Source organism: Geotrypetes seraphini, chromosome 1, assembly GCF_902459505.1.
Source record: "Geotrypetes seraphini chromosome 1, aGeoSer1.1, whole genome shotgun sequence".
In the NCBI taxonomy this organism is placed as follows: Eukaryota; Metazoa; Chordata; class Amphibia; order Gymnophiona; family Dermophiidae; genus Geotrypetes; species Geotrypetes seraphini.
The window spans coordinates 309915323-309937085 of NC_047084.1; the positions used below are offsets into that span (position 1 = coordinate 309915323).

Here is a 21763-nt window from a genome sequence, read left to right on the forward strand (position 1 = left end):
ATAAACAGGGTAGGCCTGAACAGATTTTAAAGGATGGTCGCTGTTGACAGTTTTATGTTTTTATTGCATTTTTGTATGGTTTGATGTTTGTAAGGGTATTTATTATCTCTGTTCATTTGTCCTTCGCTTTGTATAAGGCAAATAATAAATACACACAATACAATATAATTTGCAGGAACAGCATTTCTGGCCCCTTTAAAAGCAGTTTTTCATGGGCGTTTTAGACAGTGCTTAAAATGGGGAATCACCAAAAGAAACATCATGGTCCAGCTTCATTGGCTTCCCATAATTGCATGAATACAGTTGAATCTATGTTTCACTGTTTTTAAAATTTTAGCTGGAGAAGCACTTCATTATGGGGCCCCTTTTAAAAGCCGATGCAGTGATTCCCGCATGACAAAAGTGACAAAGCCCATTTAATTTCTATGGGCTTTGACAACCACAGCTTTGTAAAAGAGATCCTATAGGTTAGATTTATTAACCCAATTGCATGGTTCTAATCCAAGATATAATACTTTTTTTAAAATTAAAGTTTCCTATGTTTAAAAATCTGAAATCAATTAGATGTCTTTCTTTTTGATACAGTATCAGATTGCTGAATTATGGAACCAACTTCCTCTTTCTCTAAAATCCAGCAGATCCTATTTTTCATTTCAAAATTTTTTTTAAAAAAAATTTCATAAATTTACCCCCTCTTTTACGAAACTGCGTAAGCAGATTCTAGCACTGGGAGCCACGCTGATCCCGACGCTCATAGGAACTCAATGAGTGTCGGGAGCAGCACAGACCATTCAGCGCGGCTCCCCGCGCTAGAAACTGCTATCGCCGTTTCATAAAAGGAGGCCTTAATCTATCGACGGATACATTTTAATTGGGGGTAATAATAGATTTTATTGTAATTCCTGGACAAAATGGTGTAGTCCAGGGATCTCAAAGTCCCTCCTTGAGGGCCGCAATCCAGTCGGGTTTTCAGGATTTCCCCAATGAATATGCATTGAAAGCAGTGCATGCACATAGATCTCATGCATATTCATTGGGGAAATCCTGAAAACCCGAATGGATTGCGGCCCTCGAGGAGGGACTTTGAGACCCCCCTGGTCTATTCTGTTTTTTTGTAATCTGTCTTTGAACTGATACGGTATCGGCGGAATATAAATCTTGATTATTAACATAACATTTGTAAATATTTTTCTGGGAGTCATACAAGGAAGTAAATGGAGACTTTTTTATTACGGCATGCTGTTCTACATTCCCAGGGCCGCTTTAGGGGAGAAGGAAAACAGGGCAATTGCCCTGGACCCTCATGCCATAGGGGATTCAAAGCCTGCCTCAAACTGAAGGAGGCATAGTCTGCAGGTAAGCTTTGGACCCCCCTCCACAGTTTCTGCTCTGGGCTCCTGAGTATCTAACATAGCCCTGTATGTTTCCCTATGGAGGTAACAGAGTCTGCTCAGCTGCAGCAACTTTTCATACAGGACTTATCCCAGCCTCCAGCATGAGTACATTTACAAGGGGGGTGCTGAAAAGTTCTCAGTCCAACCAAGAAGGGAATGACGTGGAGCCATGAAACTTATAAGTGATTCCAAAATATACTCTCTTGTCTGATCACCGGTAGCACTACTGCTGCAATCACTTCCAAATCACTCGAAAATTGTCGCCCATTCAAACTCTTTTTAAGGTTTAGAAACAGAAAATCGTCATATGGAGCAAGATCTGATGAGTAGGGTAGATGGTCTATGCCCTGAAACCCCAGCTGCATCAAAATATCCATCGCTTTGCCAGTCTTGTGAGCAGATGCATTGTTTTGCAAAAAAGAACTCCTTTCTTCTTTCAATGCCTCCTTTAATTGGCACAGCAAGTCGCAGTAGTATTCTGCATGAACAGTTTGGCCCTGTGGAAGATAGTCATTACACCTGCCTGATTCCAAAACACTGTGGCCATGACCTTTCCTGCTGACATGTGGGGCTTGAATTTCCTTGGCCATGAGGAATCTGAGTGCCAACAATGCATGGACTGTTTTTTTTATTTTATTTCAGGATCATAATGATATAACCATGTTTTATCAAACATAATTAATTGTTCCAAAAGGTTGGCACTAGCTAGCTGAAAATGCTGCATAATCAACTTGGAAGTGTCCACTCAACGTTTCTCATCAGTATTCAAACATTTGTGCAACCACTTGACTGGCAACTTCTGCATTCCCAGCTGCTCATGGATTATACACCCAACACATTCCCTGGATATCTGTAGAGTCTCAGCCATTGTTGTTAGCCAATCTGCCAAAATCAGGTCATGGACATGGTCAACAATTTCAGGAGTGGACACCGTTTGAGACCTCTCAGACCTTGCTGCATCCTCGGTCTCAAAATCTCCATCCCTTTTCCTTTGGAGTTTTCTTCTGCAGGAATAGGAACGTCATGACAGCTCGGAGATCCACACACTTGAAAATTCCATATTTTTCATTGACACGGTTCAATCAATGATCTGAAACAATGTCAAAACACAACATTATGATTTTGCGACATAAAATAACACTCTTTTCAGCTACAGTGGCAAAATAACGTTCAGAATTTAGGAAGTTGATTGGACTGAGAACTTTTCAGCACCCCCTCATGTTTGAGAAACTGGCTGTCATTGCTTTATGGGAAGGGTGAATGGCATTTATGGATTGTCTGTTGTACCCTTCTCCTGCTCATCCGAACTCTCTCTTTTCAGGGCGATACGAATGAATATCTTCCAAATATACTTCTCCCTCCATAGTCAAAGGTTCGGCACTTGCAACGCCGACTATTCATGGTTTTCATCTTGCTGACTCCACCCCCCCTGAATGATGTCATTCTGGAGTGCGGAGAAAAAAGTTCAGTGCTTTTTGTCAGCATGGTTGGGCAAACGGCAGCGTTGGAGAAAAGTATGCAGAGAGAAGGGAGTGCCGAGAGTAAAATGTATCACTTGCTTCAGCATAGTTGGGCAAATGGTAGCGTTTGAGGGATGCAGAGAGAAAAGCAGCTTGTTAAAAATAATTACGAATACTAACGATAAGTTTTCTTCGCAATTTCATGGTATTTGTAAGGGCTATACCACAAACCCCGCGAATATGAAAGCTAAAAGTTATTTGCATATTTTTGGTATTTGGGAGCTGTCTTTGATCCTAACCCCCATGAATATGGAAGGAGAAGTGTATTTGCTTTTACAGTGGTTTCAATTTTATTACATCAAGATTCGGATGGTTTTGTCCTTTTACAAAGAACTAAAAGCATTGCTTTTGTAGCCAGGCTTTTGACTGAATTATTATGTTATTATAATGTTGTCTGTTTATATGTGTTCATGTGTGTGTTTTATTGGATTATGTATGTAGTTCTGTGAACCACTTAGAAGGTTGTTGGCTTCTTGTACATGAGCTTATTAAATAAAAAATGATATTCAGCAGAACTCAAATATTTCTCTCTTGCTTCTGTCCCATCCATAGAGGACAAATTGAATTTATAGTACATTGAGCCCTAATTCAATATTGCTTGGATTTGGAGTAGAAAATGACAATATGTTACAGCGTTAATAACAGTGCAATCAAACCTGAAATCAGTATGGGCAGATTAACCAAATTTGACTGTCATCACAAAATATGCTGTTTTTAATTTATTTTACTTTTTTGTACATCTGATTTGTCAAAGTAAGAAAAAAAAGAAATAAAAACAACCCCCAGTGGGGCAAGTGTGCATATCTAAGAATGCTTAGTAGTGGGTTAAGGTCCTAAGACTGGTCCTTGATCAGTGATTCCAGCTAGTGCAGTGGCCTCAACCTCAAACCCTTTGCAAGGCCACATTTTGGATTTGTAGGTACTTGGAGGGCCTCAGAAAAGAATAGTTAATGTCTTATTAAAGAAATGACAATTTTGCATGAGGTAAAAACTCTTTATAGTTTATAAATCTTTCCTTTTGGCTAAGTCTTAATGATAATATTGTAATTTATAGCTAAAGAGAAATATGATGAAGAAACTGTTTTATTTTACTTTTGTGATTATGATAAACATACCGAGGGCCTCAAAATAGTACCTGGCGGGCCGCGAGTTTGAGACCACTGAGCTAAGTGCATCCTCAGGCTCATATGCAACATCCCAGTCTCCCCTGGAGGCAAAAGCTAGTAGATGTTATTAACTGTGTCTTGCAGTTCTTCCTGGAGCGCTTGCAGGATGGTTTTCTAGCAGATAGCAGAATGTTATTCTTTTCTCCTCTTATTTCCCTCCCAATAACAAGCTGCCTGAATTATTGCTGGGAAAAATGAAGCATGCCTCCTTCCAGTTCATGATTAAAAGGTTGTAGAGGGAAAAGGGAAAGAGATAAAGAGCAGGGGATGCCAAACAGGAGAATATTTAGAGCATCTGCCTGGAGCTTTAGAGGGTCAGTGTGAGCTGTGCATAGATTATACGAAAAGCTACATCAAACCCCTGCATCTCCCCACATTCCTGTGGTTCACTGCTTAATGCAGCTCTCCTAACACAGCCTCACGTGGGCTGCGGATGCCACAAATGAGAGCATGAATATTTCCAGGATTTCCCAGGCTCATTCGCCCGTGTTGCTGGGATGGCGCTTGCACAGGTGACCTGGTCGGAACTGGTCTTACATCCAAATAAATCTCCTTTACTTGCATTGGAAGGGGGGGAAAATCCCACAGTCATGTGTTCAAGCAAGAAGCAGCCGTAGCAACAGCAGCACAGCGAGTCATTAAGCCAGACTGCACCATTTTTCTTCTCGTCCTGCTTAGAGATGCTGAAGGAAGCTGGGAGGAGCTGTTTTTTCCTTTCCCTTTCTGGTTGCTCTAAGGTGGCCTTTTCTTGCCTGTAGTGAAAGGATACCAGCTGTCAGGAGAGGGTCCCCAAAAGACTTTTCTAATTAGATGCTGGGGCTCTGAAGGATGGAATCATAACTGCTCTGAAGCTTATCTTCAGGAACCGCTACTGCAGATCTGGGAAGGAAATCGTGAAGCTTTGAATTTTTTCCCCATGGTGTTTATTTTTCACCTATGTCTGAAGGGTGTGTTCATTTTCCATGACCTGGGACATGAGTGTACTGTGTTGAATAAATGGGTGCTGCAGAGGCTGGAGAAAAGCTGTGACCTATCAAGATAGTGGAGAAGGAGGAGATTGTACTGTGAAATCCTGGCTTAGGACCGGTGCCCTTGTAGGGGAGGGGAGGAAAATTACCTGCGCTTGCTGTGTGATCAGAACTGAGTCCTTGAAGCTGGCACCTCCCTTCTCAAAATGGCTCATGCTGCAGCTTCCATTAAGAAAGTGCGGGAGCTGGAACCCTCTCTTGAGGAGAAAGAGAGAGAAAAAGAAAGAGAGAGGAAAAGACAGCGGAGGAGCTCTAGGGAGCGGATAGATCGGAAACGCAAGGTATGAGGCATGGCTCCCCCTCCCACTTCCTGATACACAGGTATCTCTCAGCACCACTTGCAGCTCCATACCAGTTCCTCCTCCAAACAGCCCTTCCCTGTTCTGTTTCTGCAATTTATAAATATTTCATAAACTGTTCATCCAGCAAGATCCTTCACTCATCGGTTTGCAATAAAATATACTCAAAATAATACAAAATCATTGCATCTACACATAAACAATCATTCATGTTTTCTTAATCTAAAACCTACTCGGTCTTTAGCTCTGGTGCAGTGTATGGGGATGAAAGTGCTAGCTGCTTTGCCTCCTTAGCACTGACAAAGCACACACACACGTATGGGGGCATTCATTTAGTGAACCAGTGGCACCCCCTCCTTTCCCCCACAACAATCAGGTGCTTATCCCATCATTCAAGAGCCAGGTGTATCATTTCTTCACTAAAAGGACGCAGTTGTCATAGCAGGCTGGTCTTCTACTTCAGCTGCATGCTATTTGCAGAATTGCTTCTCCCCTCCCTGCCTGGTTCTGTAGGCTGGATGAGCGTCTGCTAGCAAACTGCCTGGATTCTGTCCATTACTCGTATGGTATACAGGGATGGGTTTTGGTTTTTTTTTTCTCTCCAACCTATGTGATGCCAAAGAGCAATGTGCAATCCTTTAATTCTAAAGACAGGGAGGATACTTCTAGAATCTTTTAGTGTCCCAGCGTCAGCTGCATTGGTCTGCTGCCAGGAATTTATAAGGTATGATTAATTTGGAAAGGACTGTTTTGTCCTGGACAAGAACCTGGAAAGAAGTAACATTGTCTGCTAAATATCTGTTCAAATAACACCCAGCAGCATTTAGAAGGTGGGTTTATGTTAGTGATGCTTTATTTTTATTAACCGATCGCAATGAAATTAGTAGGAATTGTGATTTGTGTACAAACTTCTGTAACTGTCGCTTTGAGACTGGGGTGACACATGGGAGACAAAGTGGAAAGGCTATTGATAACTGATGGTGGTTTCTTGTTTTATTTTGGGTCATTTTCTTTTCACATTAGGTCTTGTGTAGTATTTCTTATTTATATCATTTATTTATTCAATTTTCTATACCGTTCTCCCAAGGGAGCTCAGAACGGTTTACATGAATTTTTTCAGGTACTCAAGCATTTTTCCCTGTCTGTCCCGGTGGGCTCACAAACTTGCTTTCTTAAATCTCAGCATTAAAGATGAATAATTCCCTAAACTGTTTTGTATTTTAACATTACCCCTGCATGATATACCTGCACACTTACCATTGAAAGGCAGACTGGTAAAACCAAATATGCTTCATTTGACTATAATCTTTATTTAAATATCAGGCCATTAGATTCTAAGGGGTCATTTTGCAAAGGCCACTTGTGTCGCAGCCAGAAAACGGCACATTTTCCCATTTTCTGAATTAATGGCAATGTGCTAATTTTCACAAGAAATAAGGGTCCCAACAGGTTAACAGTATAACTTGATGAAATACTGTTGAAAATGGAGAACCTCAGAGCAGTAGCGTACAAAGGGGGGGGGGGCGGTGCGCCCCGGGTGCCAGCCCTGAGGGGGTGCTCCCGGCCTTGCCGTTCAGTCCCCCCCACCCCCAAAGGACCGCTCGCTCCCCTGGCCTCCCTGCACCACCTATGAAGCAGCCCGCAGTGGGATCGCGATGTCGGCGATCCCTGAGCTGCTTCGGCTCTGCTTCCTGCACCGCGGTCCCCCCCTCCCCTCCTCTGATGTCAGAGAAGGGGCGGGACCACAGTGGAGGAAACAGCTCCGAAGCAGCGAAGGGATCGCTGACATCACGATCCCACTGCGGGCTGATTCAGGTGGTGCAGGGAGGCCAGGGGGGTGAGCGGTCCTTCGGGGTGGAGCGGGCAGGCAGGCCGGCAGGCAGGCCTTCAAGGGGGAGGGAGGGGTGGCAGGCAGGCAGGCCTTCAAGGGGGGGGGCAGGCAGGCCTTCAAAGGGGGGACAGGCCTTCAAGGGGGGGGCAGGCAGGCAGGCTTTCAAGGGAGGGACAGGCTTTCAAAGGGGGGGACAGGCAGGCAGGCTTTCAAGGGAGGGACAGGCCTTCAAGGGGGGGCAGACAGGCCTTCAAAGGGGAGACAGGCAGGCAGGCCTTCAAAGGGGGGACAGGCCTTCAAGGGGGGGGGTCAGGCAGGCAGGCAGGCTTTCAAAGGAGGGACAGGCCTTCAAGGGGGGGGGGGTCAGGCAGGCAGGCTTTCAAGGGAGGGACAGGCCTTCAAGGGGGGGGACAGGCAGGCAGGCCTTCAAGGGGGGGATAGGCCTTCAAGGGGATCAGGCAGGCAGGCCTTCAGGGGGGGGGACAGGCAGGCAGGCAGGCCTTCAAGGGGGGTGCAGGCCTTCGGAGGGGGGTGCAGGCCTTCGGGGGGGGGGTGCAGGCCTTCGGGGGGGGGGGAGTGCAGGCCTTCAGGGGTGGGATGCAGACCTCTAAGGGGGGGACAGGCCTTCAGGGAGGGGGGCCCTGGTGTAGAAATACACGGAGGGAATGAGGGGGTTCAAAGAGACGCACATATGCCGGACTTTGGGTGGGAAGAAATAATGGGTCTGAAAATAGAGAAGAGGGAGAGATGATGGACCATAGTTTTTAGAGATGGAAGGAACAGAAAGGGAGAGAAGTTGGACACAAGGGATGGTGTGGAGGGGGGATAGAGATACTAGATAGGAGGGTAGTTGGGAAAAGAAAGGGAGAGATGGTGGACCCTGGGTTGGTGGGGAAGGAGGGAGAGATGCTGGATGAAAGGGTAGTTAAGAAAAGATAGATCTGTGGAGGGAGATGAAAAAAGGATAGATGCCAGACCTCCTGGGGAGGGAAGGGAAACGGGGAGGACAGAGATGGCAGATGGATGGTTAGCATGCAGAAAGAAGGAAGAAGGAGACCCTGGCAAGCAAGTTATCAGAAGACAACCAGAGCCTTGGACCAACAAGATTTGAAAAATAACCAGACAACAAAAGGTAGAAAAACTAATTTTATTTTCTGTTTTGTGATTACAATATGTCAGATTTGAAATGTGTATCCTGCCAGAGCTGGTGTTAGACCCCAAACGTGAGCTAGGATTTAACAGAGAGGAAAAGTCCTTTTTGTTTCTTTATTTTATTTACACCACAGCGCCAGTGTGGTTAGGAGAAGCCAAAGGGGGGTGAAAAAGCTATAAAATAAACCCACCAGGATGTTTAAAAAACAAACAAACACCCAATTGGGCAGGAAAGTTGAATCGAAAAACCAATTCAATAGGCTGAATCGAATCGAAATTTTTTTTTTTCTTGAATCGGGCAGCACTAGTTTGCACTACTGTCTTAGACTTTAGGACCTGGAATTGGAGAGAGATGGCATCCTCAGTACTTTATAATGCAAGTGAAACGAGGATTTGGTCAGACTTTTGAAGGGTCTGCAGAAGAAAAATATTGTATAGGCCGGGGACATGAGACAGCAGGAAACGGGAACTTTTCTTCCTTCTATTTTTGTGAATGGCAAGGCTGAGGATGTCAGAGAGTTCAATTAAAATATGTGCTTTATAAGAAAAAATAATAATGTGTTTTATAAAGTTTATAAGCATTGCTGGCCTACCCGTTGAGGTGTTCATAATGGTGGTGGTGGTGGCGGCAGCAGCAGCATGTCAATGTGTTGAGAGGAAGAGGAAGAAAGATAGATGTTGGACCTAGGGAACAAGGGAAGGAGAGAGAAAGAGACAGAGATGTTGGACATTGGGATATATGAGAGGGAGGGAGAGATACACAGCAGGTGGAGAGGGGAGAAAGAGGGAGTTGTTGGATCCAGGAAAAGAAGGGAGTGATTGATAGATGCCAGACAATGGGAGTGAAGGATGGGAGAGGGCAGGAGGGAAGAGAGAAGGGGCAGGGAGATATCAAGAGGGAAGAAAGAAGGGACAGGGGATGCCAGGTTAGTGGGCAGAGAGGGGAAGAGGGAGCAGATGCTGGGCTAGAAGGGTGGAGGGACAAGGGAGGAAGATGCTGAGAACTCTAGGGGAGAAAAGGGGTGGCAAGGAAATGAATGAGAGGATAGTGATTACAAAGGGTAGAAATGTGGTAATAGGGAGTAAATTAAATATGAAAGGGAACAGAGAGTTGAGGAAGGAATGAGATGGGGAATGGGAGAGCTAACAGGTGAAAGAAGATGGAAATTTGATAGGTAGCTGAAAAGTAAAGAGAAGGGTGAGAGAGGCAGAAATGAGCTAAAAAGGATTGATAAATATGTAAGAGGCAGGTGAAGTGAGGGAATACAAGTAGATAGGAGAGAGGAGAAAAGACAGCAGCTGCTTGAAGAAGAATTAGCAGGTTATAGGACAGCAGAAAAGAGAAACTGGAACCAACATGATGGAAAAATAAATTCCCCCTTTTATGAAGCCGCATTAGGCTTTTTTATCACCTTACGTGGTGGTAAAAGCTCCGAAGCTCATAGAATTCCTATGAGCATCAGCGCTAACACCGCTGTGGCCGGCAATAAAAAAGCCTAATGTGGCTTCATAAAAGGGGGCCAAAATGTCTAGACAAAGGCAGAAAAAAAAGCATTTTATTTTGAATCTTTTAAATGGAACGAGTTACAGATGTTGTAACAGTGGATAGCGTAGCTGGGTTTAAAAAAGGTTTGGACAAGATCTTGGAGAAAAATTCCGTAGTATGCTACTCAGACAGCAAAGATAGTAAAAAGGATTTCATTCTGAATTTATTAATTGGACTATGCCAGTCATTGAAAATGCATATTTCTTGATTATATTGTATTTTGGTTTCGGTTTCTTTAGTATATGCCGAGTCTAACTTCGTGAGGTTTCTTGTTAAGATTTTTGCCTTCATATCTCTATTCTTGATCTGTGATCCCTTGTTTCATGTGTCCTGCTTGTGTGACCAGGTTGTGGTAATCTGCTAGCATGTAGTTTCTGTGTAAAAATTTTACAGCGATTCCATTGTTCTGTTTTCTTACTAGGTGATGTTTTAAGTAGTTTAGGACCTGTTATGATATGGTAAGGTCCTGGGTTGTTGTACTGGCCTTACTGTGGTGATATCAAAACTTTTAAATATAGTTTTAGATTGCCATAACATCAGACAGGGCTTTAAGATTTTTGCAGTAACTGACCTCTATGCCTCGTTTGGAGGGCCTCCATCATGCATGGATGCATGTGACGTCATCTGTGCATGCTTCCTGAAGGCCCTCTGGCTGAGCTTGGAGCTTTCCAAAACTTGGACAAACTGCCAGGTTTTGGAAAGTCTATCTGGGAACCCGGACATTCCTCTAAAAAGAGGGCGTCTGCTAACGCTAGACGATAGGTAATCTGCTCTCCAGCAGGAGTGGATGTGCTCTGATGTATAGGGCTTGCTCTTTCTCCTGCATGTTCATGGGCAGATTAAAGAGCACTATCAGAGTATTTAAAGTGTACTAGAGAAGCATGACTGGTTTATGTTAGACCAGTGTTTTTCAACCTTTTTACACCCGTGAACCGGCAGAAATAAAATAATTATTTTGTGGACCGGCAAACTACTAGGACTAAAATTTAAAAACCCCGTTTCCGCCCCATGTCCACGAGCTGGATCCCCGCAAACCATCTGATCCCATCTGCACAAGCCGCAGTTATGATTTTATATTGAACGTATTTTATTAAAGTATAAAAAGAAACAATATTCTGAACAATTGTGATTTTATAAATACAAATATACAGAGCACGGACCAACAAAACTCTGTCTCCCCTCCCCTTCACATATATCCCCTCTACTATCAAGAAAACTGAACAAGCCAAGTTATTATAGAATGCTACACAGAAAATCATACTAACAGAATACTGCAGTCCCCAGTTATATCTCTAGCAGGATATATATTTCAAATCTGATATATTCAAATGACAAAATAGAAATAAAATTATTTTTTTCTACCTTTTGTGGTTTCTGCTTTCATCTTCTTTTCACTCTTTTCTTTCCAGCGTCTGCCCTGTCTCTTCAATCCAGCATCTGCCCATTCCAACCACTGTCTGCCCTCTCCCCCTTCCATATGTATCTGACTTCTTTCTATGCCCCTCTCCCCTGTCGATCCAGCCTGTGCCTCCTCTCTCCTTTTTACATCATTCATTCCAGCTTCACTGCTTTCTTCATTTTTATCTCTGCTAAACCAGATCTAGCATCTTTATCCCTCTTTCATTTTTCTGCTGACCCCCTTTCCAGCATCAATCTCTCTCTATTTTCTCATTCCTCTCTCTCCCCTTTCCCTCATCTGATCTCTCCATTCCACCCTGGCCCCCTTCCCCTCCTGTAATATCCCTGCCAGCTGTTTCCTTCCTTTTTTCTTTCTCCCTTCCCTCCTTCCTTTTTTCCTTCTCCCTTCCCTCCCCCCCTATCCAACATTAGCTCTCTTCCATCCCTTTCTCTCCTCCCCTCCCAGCAGCATCTCTCCTTCTACCTCCCTCCAAGTCCAGTAGCAGCTCTCCCTTTATCCAGCAGCTTCCCAGCCTCCTACAGTGGCTTCCTCCTCTTCCAGCAGCTGTCAGTACTTGCCTGCAGGAAGTTGCTGGTGAATCACTGCCCTGGCAAGTAGGAGAGCTGCTGGGAGGGGAGACAGCCACTGTGAAGGCTCCCTAGGATCTTGCTCGCACAGCTGACCATTTCCCTCCACCTGCACCTGCAGCTCTCTCCGTTCCACTTGCACCTTCCCCGCGGCCCTCTTCAGCTGCTGACGTCGGGATCTTCACTCTCTGAGCCCCGCCTATTTTGTTTCAACTTCCTGTTTCTGAACAGGCGAGACTCACAGAGGGAAGGCCCTGACGTCGGCAGCCTGTATTGATCGCCCGAGGCTGAGAGGAACGGCAGTCGGCAGGAACTTGAACTTCCGACTCGATCTCGCCGGCCCTGTGCGGACCAGCAGACATTTTCTGCAGAATGGCACCGGTCCGCGGACTGGCGGTTGAAGAACAGTGTGTTAGACTACCTAATGGCTTAAGAACATGCATTCCTGTTGTAGCGTGGCCGGCCCTCAAGGCTCGCAGTAACCGGCCCACGCTTACAATATTCTCCCCAGCGTGCTTCCTCAAGATGGAGGAAGTCCCTGTTGTGCATAAACTTATCTTATGTGTTTAAACAGAATGGCCTCACACAGGTAAGTAATGAAATAACAAAAATCAAATTTATTGTTCAATTGGCAAGTCCAAAAAAAATGCATCAAAAGAAAATGTATTCCAAAGGTCTTTGGCAAAATTATGAAGAACAACATAATATGATAGTAACCAGTCTGGTTTGGATATCTGTCTCAAAGTTCTTTATCAATGTCCCATGTGTAACAGAGTCTCTTGATAGTCCTTGACTCTTCCAGAGTCTTATTGGAAATTGGCAAACTATGTATGGTATACTGCACTGTGCAGCGCTGCCTCATTAAATGCAGTAACAAATATTGGCAGATTTGTCAAAGGGTTCTTTGGTATCCAATAGAAAAGTAACCCCCAAACTATTCACCATGGTACTGTGTAAATCCTGTCTCAAGCTTCCAGGATATTCACACCTCCTGAAAAGAACTTGCTGAAGTTCCTTCCACAGCAGCACTCTTGGTAAGCAAGAAAAAAAAACTTCTCATACAAGCACACCCTTGGCTAGCAGACCTTCCATTAATTAGCAGACTTTAGGAAAATCCTTATGCTCAATAGAAATGGAAACATTCAATCAAAAACTTAGGGAAAAAAAAACCAATTCCAACTTAATTAATTTCCATTTCTTCAAATAGTCCCACCTCTGGTAAAGTGCTGCAATCCATAGCTTCACCTTCAGGATTTACCAGGGTTGTATCTTCTGGTTCTGTGTCCAGCATTTCAATGTCCCTTGTCTCAGGGGGACCTGGAGGCTCCTTCCACCTGAGAGCTTCTCCTCTATCTCCTCTCCTCTTGGTCAGCCAGCTCTCTAAATGCTGCCAAGCTGCTGTACCATGCCCAGCCCTACTCCGAGGCTGAACTTCTTTCAGCTGTGGTTGCCTTCTCCCCTGCTTAGCTAGCTTTCCACAAAATGGAGGATTTAAAGGGGCCCTACCAGTTTTCACCAGGCTGTGTTCTGCAATAGGTCTGAACACAGCCTGTGCTTCCTGTTCTTGTTCTTGCCTAACAAGGACAACATGGTTAGCCATGGTTTTTTATCATTCTTCCCTGGCACAAGGCCGGCATTGGGCTCGGGCTTGTGACACTGTGTAATAGGATCTTGCTTAAATTGAAATAAACCCTCTCAATTGTATCAATCCAGTGTGTGATAAGCTGGAGGAAGAGGGTTGGTGTAGGATGGAATTTGATTGATATGGGCTGTCACCCAGATGAACAAATGAAACTAGAAAAAGAAACAGTAATGAAAAATCTCAGAAGGCTATGTTTCAAAATAAGGTAGAGAAAGTGAACAGCCGAAAGTGCAGATAAATAAGCTGGAAGACTATGCATGTAGGTGATTATAATCTAAGAAATCTCAGATGGGCACACATGTTGATGAAGGCAGACCTAGATGCTGTTCTTATTTTGGCCACATGATTCACTGAAACCTATGAATAGGATATGGCCATAGTCTGCTAAGGAAGGATGAGAATGGGGGGGGGGGGGGGGAGGGGGGAGAGGAGAGTAGGTTTTTATGTAACATTTAGGGCTACACATTGATAACAATTTTTGCTTGCATGAATCAAATCCAGTATCCTTCTCTGTATGTCTCTCTTGCCTCCACACTATCGAGTTTCACCCTCTCTCTCCCCCATTTCTGCCATCTACATCTTACCATCATTCTGTATCACTCCAACACTGTCTAGCTCTCTCTTCTTCCATCCAGCATCGCTCTATCTTCCCTTCTCTCACCACCACCACCATTATCCAGCATTGCTCCGTTTCTCTTCCTCTCTCCACCACCATCATCATACAGCATGGCCGTGCCTGTCTATCTTTTCCTCCCCACCTCTCCTTGTTCACTCATGACCGGGCTGCTTCTGCATGGGGGCAAGATGACAGCAACGGCAGAAGGCAGGCAGATGTTTGGATAGTGCCTTGTGTGTGCTGCCACTGGCAATTACAGTCGGCCCAGTTGCCTAAGGCCCCTCCTATGGGCAGGCCTTAGGAGCCTGGGCCAATCAGGCCCAAGGCTCCTCCCCCGTCGGGAATGTGGTGTAGGGATAAACATAGTGGCAGTCTGGGTAAATAGATTGCTGAATGTGCAGGTAGGCCATTTAAAAAACAAAAAAACAAAAACCCCTCAATTTGGGCAGTTATTTTTTGAGAATGGACATTTACCTGCTGCCAACTTCAGCATCTACTGACTTAGGCCAAAAGGGGACTTTATACGCTTTTTTTATTATGCCCCTCCACATGGTATCTTTCATGACTGAGTTAGTGGTTCCCAGTGTATACATACCAGCTGGTTTCTGTTCCCTTTGCCTCTATGTCTCCTCTCCCTATTTCCTATTGTGTCTGTGTAAAGAGTGATAACTTTATGCCTTCCTCTTTCCTGTATAATAAATTGTAGTTCCTTTCCATCTTTGTTAAATCATTTAAGGCCCCCCCCCCCCCTCTTTTACAAAAGTGTAGTGCAGTTGTTAGCGCTGGCCGCAGCGGTAACAGCTCCTATGCTCATAGGAATTATATGAGAATCAGAACTGTTACTGCCACAGCCGGTGCTAAAAACCACGCTACGCTTTTGTAAAAGGGGGGGTTAAGTTGTAAACCATTTTGCTCTGTTCTTCTGTAGTTAAAAGCGATATAGTATGTTCTAAGTGAATAAATAAATACTGACACTCCCAGCTCTCTCCCTTCCATTGAGCATATAATAGTAGATCCCACTAGTATTTAGGCAGAGTATAAGTAAAAACAAAAATGCTGGAGACCTTTGTAACTTGAAAAAAATAAAACATCTCTTTAGTGTGCACTTCAGTAACTTACAGAAGCAGGAAAATGAAAACAATGAGGCAAATTGTTCATAAAATCAATGTGAGGTAGCTGCAAAACAAATCATACATTTTTATAAGAGATATAAATCTTTGTCTCCTCTGTATATTATCTCTTACTTCCATGTCCAGCAACACACATTCTTCTTACAGACTGAATACAGAGCCTGAATGGGTATGTTCGACACACAAATAGAAGATTAGATTACATTAGATAACTGAGAATATTATCTTCTTAATTCATTCTGATAGCACCTTTAATGTCTTCCCTGCTATTCCGTAGCCCTTGTCTCCTTTCTTGTTTGTGACAAAACTTAAGTCCGGTGTTCCTCTTTCTCTCTTCTTATGTGGCAAAAGTCTTCTTTGATCTTATTACATTACATTACATTCGTTAATATGTCCAAGAAGGAGTTCAATGCGATTTACAATTTAGAAGAGACTGGCCAAGTCCAAGATTTACATTATTTCATTAGGATTCATGATATAGACATCTTGGTTTGTTTGTGTACGCACATGATTGGAGAAAAGATTGGCTATATCTGGTGTTATAATCTTGATATTATGGGTTCTGGTATGAGTGTCACTTTCCTGGTTTGTGGGGTTTTAGGTATGTAGAGAGCTTGACCATCTATCTCTCCCATCTCGATAGATGATCAAGTTCGCTATACACCCATTACCCCACAAACTAGGAAAGTGACACTCATACCAGAACCCATAATGTCAAGATTACAATATCAGATATGACCAATTTTTTTCTCCAAACCATATCCCATAATCATAAGCCTGAACAAACACAAACCAAAATATCTATTTCATGAACCCTTCTGTTCCGTCCTTCACTACTTGGTTTGTAGGTATTCTCTGAGTGCTGTGGTTTATCTTGATGAACAAGTTAAGGTCAAAACCTTGTAAGGATATTTTATTCCCTGATACTTAAGGTAAAGGCACTTACCAGATCATAAGTACATAAGTATCATCATTCTGGGATAGGTTAAAGGTCCATCAAGCTCAGTATCCTGTTCCCAACAGTGGCCAATCCAGGTAAACAAATACCTGGCAAAATCCCAAAAGAGTAAAATAGATTTCATGCTGCTTATTCCAGGAATAAGCAGTAGAGTTTTCCAACTCCATCTTAATAATGGCTTATGGACTTTTAGGAACCTGTCCAAATCTTTTTTAAACTTGGGGGCGCCAGCTGCTTTTACTACATTCTTTGGCAAAGTATTCCAGAGTTTAATTGCATGTTAAGAAATATTTTTTCCAATTTCTTGTAAAATGTACTACTTAGTAGTTTCATTGCATGCCCCCTGGTCTTTGTATTTTTGGAAAGAGTAGACAAGCAATTCACGCCTGCCCATTACACTCACTCAGTTCTCTTAGAATGGAAACAGTGTCTCTCTTTTTCTCCAGTAGTAGAATATAGGGTTACCATATGGCTCCAGAAAACAACAGGACAGATTGAGACATCCAGGTTTTACTTCCATTGTTTTCAGTGGAAGTAAAACCCGGATGTTTCAATCTGTCCTGCTTTTTCTGGAGCCATATGGTAACCCTGTGAATCAGACTGGTACCCTCCTTTCTAATTTTCTCCTTTGTTTTCCCTTTAACCTCTTGATTAGGGATCTAAGGCTCCAGTGGGTCCTTGGGTGAGGTAACTCACTCACTCACTCACTGCTGTTCTACATGCTTCTTTCTACTACATCATCTCCAGAAAGGAAGGGACAAGGCTTTTCCTTTAACTTAGGGTTTCATATTTCACTGCAGAAGCTCAAGGTCAAATGTTATTGGTCCATTTCCTCAGAATAAGTCTCCTATTCTGCTTTAATTGGTGCTTTATCTGGATCAGGGGCCCAGAATGTTCCTCCTGCTAATGTTCCTCATGAGCTATTCAAGCAAGATGTCTGATGATTTGTCAGCTTCACTCTATGCATAGTTATTTTGATTTTCTGATTCTGCATATGTTGCTTCTTACCTTGCTTATGTCCAGCTTAGATTATTGCAATATGATTCTGCCAGTATTATGCAGCACCTGCTTAAATGGTTGCAACTGCCAGATTATGGCACTTTGGCCACTATCTAAAACTTGTAAATTTAGTCATCGCTCTCCACTTTTAACAGGTTAAATTGGCTACCTGTTCATTTTAGATATCATTTCAAGATCTTGGGCTAACCCACAGAGCATTGTATAGTACTATTCAGTACCTATTTGTGTTAGTGATATCTTATGTTCCAAGCTGAGCACTTTGGTCATTATACAAGGGCTGTACTGAAACTAATGCAAAAGTGGGCATAACTTTTTTATTAGTTGACATACATTGTTCAAATTGCACGTGTTGGTAGAATATCTCTTCCTCTATACAGGTGTTTCAGAATCTTTTTCTTCATTGCAAGGGAATTATTTATTTAAAAAATTTATATAATGTCTAAAAGGATTGGGATTTATATACCACCTGTTTGTAGTTTTACAACCACACTCAAAGCGGTTTACATGCAGGTAACTTCAAGCATTTTCCCTATCTGTCCTGGTGGGCTCACAATCTATCTAATGTACCTGGGGCAGTGGGGATTAAGTGACTTACCCATGGTCACAGGGAGCAGCACAGGATTTGAACCCACAACCTCAGGGTGCTGAGGCTGTAGCTCTAACCACTGTGCCATGCTCTCCTCTTCTAGGCAGTTTACAAAACAATATACAAAATAAAAATAACAATACAACATATACTCATAGACTCTCCTACATCCTCCACTATGAACATGCTCATTTCGTTGACAACACAAAGGAATCCAACGAAAAATGCAGTATCTCCAGCCAAAGCAAAAACAAAAAATAAACTGCAGACTCCTATGTACAAGATGCAGGCAATGTTAATTATACCAAATATTTTATTTTATGCAGTTAAAAATGCCACCTTATAACAAACCAAGGGACCTGACATGGTCCGTGTTTCAGAAAACACTCCTTCCTCAGAGGTCCATGGTTTCTAAGGCATAAAATAAACCGCAATAAAAGGTATAAAAAAGCTGTCTGTATGCGTTGCACACTCTAAGTGGAGAAGGATACCATACAGATGGCTGTTTTATAACTTTTATTGCGGTTTATTTTATGCCTTAGCAACCATGGACCTCTGAGGAAGGAGTGTTTTCTGAAACACGGACCGTGTCAGGTCCCTTAGTTTGTTATAAGGTGGTATTTTTAACTGCATAAAATAAAATATTTGGTATAATTAACATTGCCTGCATCTCGTACATAGGAGTCTGCAGTTTGTTTTTTGTTCATACTCATTTCGTTCACATAAATGCATTGTCCTGATATAATTAAATCTTCATGAGTTTTTAAAGTAACACAGAAATACTTACTGTATTTTTATTCATGTAAATACATTGACAAATAACTGTCTTCAAAAGTTTCTTAAAAGTATCCCTAGGTTTACATAATCATAATTGACCTGTCAATGAGTTCCAAAATTTCACCCCTACTATTGAAAACATAGAATAAACATAGAATAATGAATTCCAAGCAGAAGCAACGTGCCATCATTGAGCTCTTGATGAAGGAGGGGAGCAAGCTGTACAACATCCACAGAAGGCTACAGAATGTTTACAGAGATGAGACCATTGACAAGAGCAATCCATCTGAGCACATTGTTCATGTCAATGGTGTCATCTCTGACATTCTGTAGCCTTCTGTGGATGTCAGACAGCCTGCAGCCCTCCTTCGTCAGGCCCTCAATGATGGCAAGTTGCTTCTGCTTGGAATTCATTATTCACCTGCAATGTCTGAATAACCTATGTCAGTTAATAAAAATGTTATGCCCACTTTTGCATTAGTTATGGAATAGACCTTATATTAACAAATCTTGGTTTCCCCAACTCCTGGAAACATCTAGAAATTCTGTGTTCTTTCATGGTACCAGCATTTGGAATTTCTTTCCCGTTTCATCCGTAAGGAAATCTCTTATAAAATTTATTTTGGCTTAGAAAGTGTATTTTTTGGGGTTTCGGTTTTGGTTCTTAGATTGCCTGGATGCAGGGCCTGAAGGGTTATTCCTGTATAATGCAACTTTTTATCCTTGGGCACTTGATTGTTGTTGAGTGCTTCTGTTCTATTTTATGGTATCCTCTACTAGCTTTTCAATTTTTGATTGTAAATCAGTTTGGCTTGTTTGTCAGAAAATGTTTTAATTAAACATAAACATAGCATAGTAAATAATGTTTTGGCAGCCTGCTTCACCAAACTGTCTCATCCTAAGAAGCTATTTCTCTTTACTTCATACAGCAGAAGTTGCTTTTCAGAGCAGAATTCCACTATCTCCCTAAAAAAAGTGTTAATTGAAGTGAAATAAAACTTTTGATTTCTGCTTTTGTCAACTGTTGACAGTGCACACTAGCACCTCTACAGTGAGAGATTGGAGAAACTGGGCCTCTTCTCCCTTGAAAAGAAGAGACTGAAATACTGAAAGGAATAGACTTAGTAGATAAAGACAGATTGTTCACCCTCTCCAAGGTAGGGAGAACGAGAGGGCACTCTCTAAAGTTGAAAGGGGATAGATTCCGTACAAACGTAAGGAAGTTCTTCTTCACACAGAGAGTGGAAAACTGGAATGCTCTTCCAGAGTCTGTCGTAGGGGAAAACACCCTCCAGGGTTTCAAGACAAAGTTGGACAAGTTCCTGCTAAACTGGAATGTACGCAAGTGAGGCTGGACCCATTTAGAGCACTGGTCTTTGACCTAAGGGCCACTACGTGAGCGGACTGCTGGGCAGGATGGACCACTGGTCTGACCCAACAGCGGCAATTCTTATGTTCTTATATTTAGAATTTATTTTTAAGCATTAGTAGAATCAAATGTATTAGCCCAACTTGGTTCTGTTTGTTTATCTCAATAACAAATATATGCAGGGCAATTTCATTCATGAAAGAATTGGCTCTTTGTTTACAGTGCTTATGTTCACTTTCTCACATCTTCTGACCTGCGTAGGCAATTGGAACATTTTTGGCTGCATTTATACTCTGCTCTTTTGTCTAAACTCACAGGTGCACTGTGAGATCCAGGCCCTTAATGTTCTGCTATGTTTCCCTGATCTATAGGAACTTCCCCTCAACTTGGTAGGAGTCCTTGAAGGTTAGGGATTGCACAGGAGGGCTAATGTGGAGGAAACTATGCTGCTTATGGTTCTGTTTGGTTGTGTAACTGATTATTTGAATATAGTGGCTGATGAGTAAATTTACCATTACTCAAAGAGAAATATTGCTTGCCTGCCAAAACGCTCCATTTATTAAATGCTCAGACTTTAAAGCTAGGTGGGGGGAGGGGACGGGGGCCTTTTATTTAGATTTAGTGCCCTGGGTTTTCATCTCGATATGCATTTCCAGTAGTGTACAATAATTCAAAAGATTGTTTTTCGAAAAGGAACAAAAGTTGGACAGTTCTAAATCTAATACATGCTGGCACTGTCATCTAGACATCGGGACATTGGATCATCTGTTGTTTTATTGTCCTTTGATACTCAACTTTTGGAAGTCAATATGGGGACAGATTAACCTCATATTGGAATCGACAATCTCATTGACTTATGAGGTAATTATATGTGGAACACTACTGTATGTTAAGCCCCCCCGGATCGTTATAAATGCCCGCTTTTTCGATTATGACTGGGATAGCCATACAGATGATAACTCCAAATTGGAAAAACTGTGATCGTCTTAATTTTTCCTTTTGGTGGGCGAGCTTATGTTTAAGCTACAGGTATGAAAAGATGAATGCCAACATTTTAGGGCAGTGGTCTCAAACTCAAACCCTTTGCAGGGCCACATTTTGAATTTGTAGGTACATGGAGGGCCGCAAAAAAAATAGTTAATGTCTTATTAAAGAAATGACAATTTTGCATGAGGTAAAACTCTTTACAGTTTATAAATCTTTCCTTTTGGCTAAGTCTTAATAATAATTTTGTCATTTATAGCTAAAGAGACATATGATCAAGAAACTTTTATTTTATTTTTGTGATTACGATAAACATACCGAGGGCCTCAAAATAGTACCTGGGGGGCCGCATGTGGCCCCCGGGCCGCAAGTTTGAGACCACTGTTTTAGGGCATTCTAAAATATTTAACTTAGTTTGGGGTCCATTAACATCTTTTGTACAATTGTTATAATTTGTTTAGCCTTCTTTTATTGGTGTAATTCAGACACATCTGGGGATGGGGTAGGGATGTATCTTTAGGGTGATCTTTATGGTAATTGTGGGGGGGAGGGCATATATTGTTGTACTAATACTGTTTGTATTTAAGTGCTTATTTATTATTACTGATGTTAACATTGTGTTGCACTTTTTGTTAGTAATAAAAATTAATAAATAATTTTTTTTAAAAAGGAACATCTCCCGCACCCCACACTCAACAAAATGAAACAACAAAATCCTGCACACTCTTAGTATGCTGGCCATCCACTCTATTTGCCAAG

General features: G+C 42.4%; 1 protein-coding gene across 33 annotated transcripts in view; it reads left to right on the plus strand.

Moving 5' to 3' along the window:
• ANK2 (ankyrin 2) overlaps positions 1 to 21763 on the plus strand; it is a 958369-nt gene that overhangs the window by 470103 nt on the left and 466503 nt on the right. For 11 of the 33 annotated variants that reach the window (XM_033955752.1, XM_033955803.1, XM_033955812.1 and 8 more), the window contains exon 1: positions 4581 to 5389. The exons of 2 other annotated variants lie outside the window; for them this stretch is intronic. In XM_033955752.1, the coding sequence (XP_033811643.1) occupies positions 5255 to 5389 (135 nt within the window). In that variant the 5' untranslated portion in view covers positions 4581 to 5254. Of the gene's footprint in view, positions 1 to 4570; positions 5390 to 21763 lie in introns of those variants that run through there. 20 more of the 33 variants (XM_033955947.1, XM_033956004.1, XM_033955943.1 and 17 more) reach the window with 6 other exon arrangements.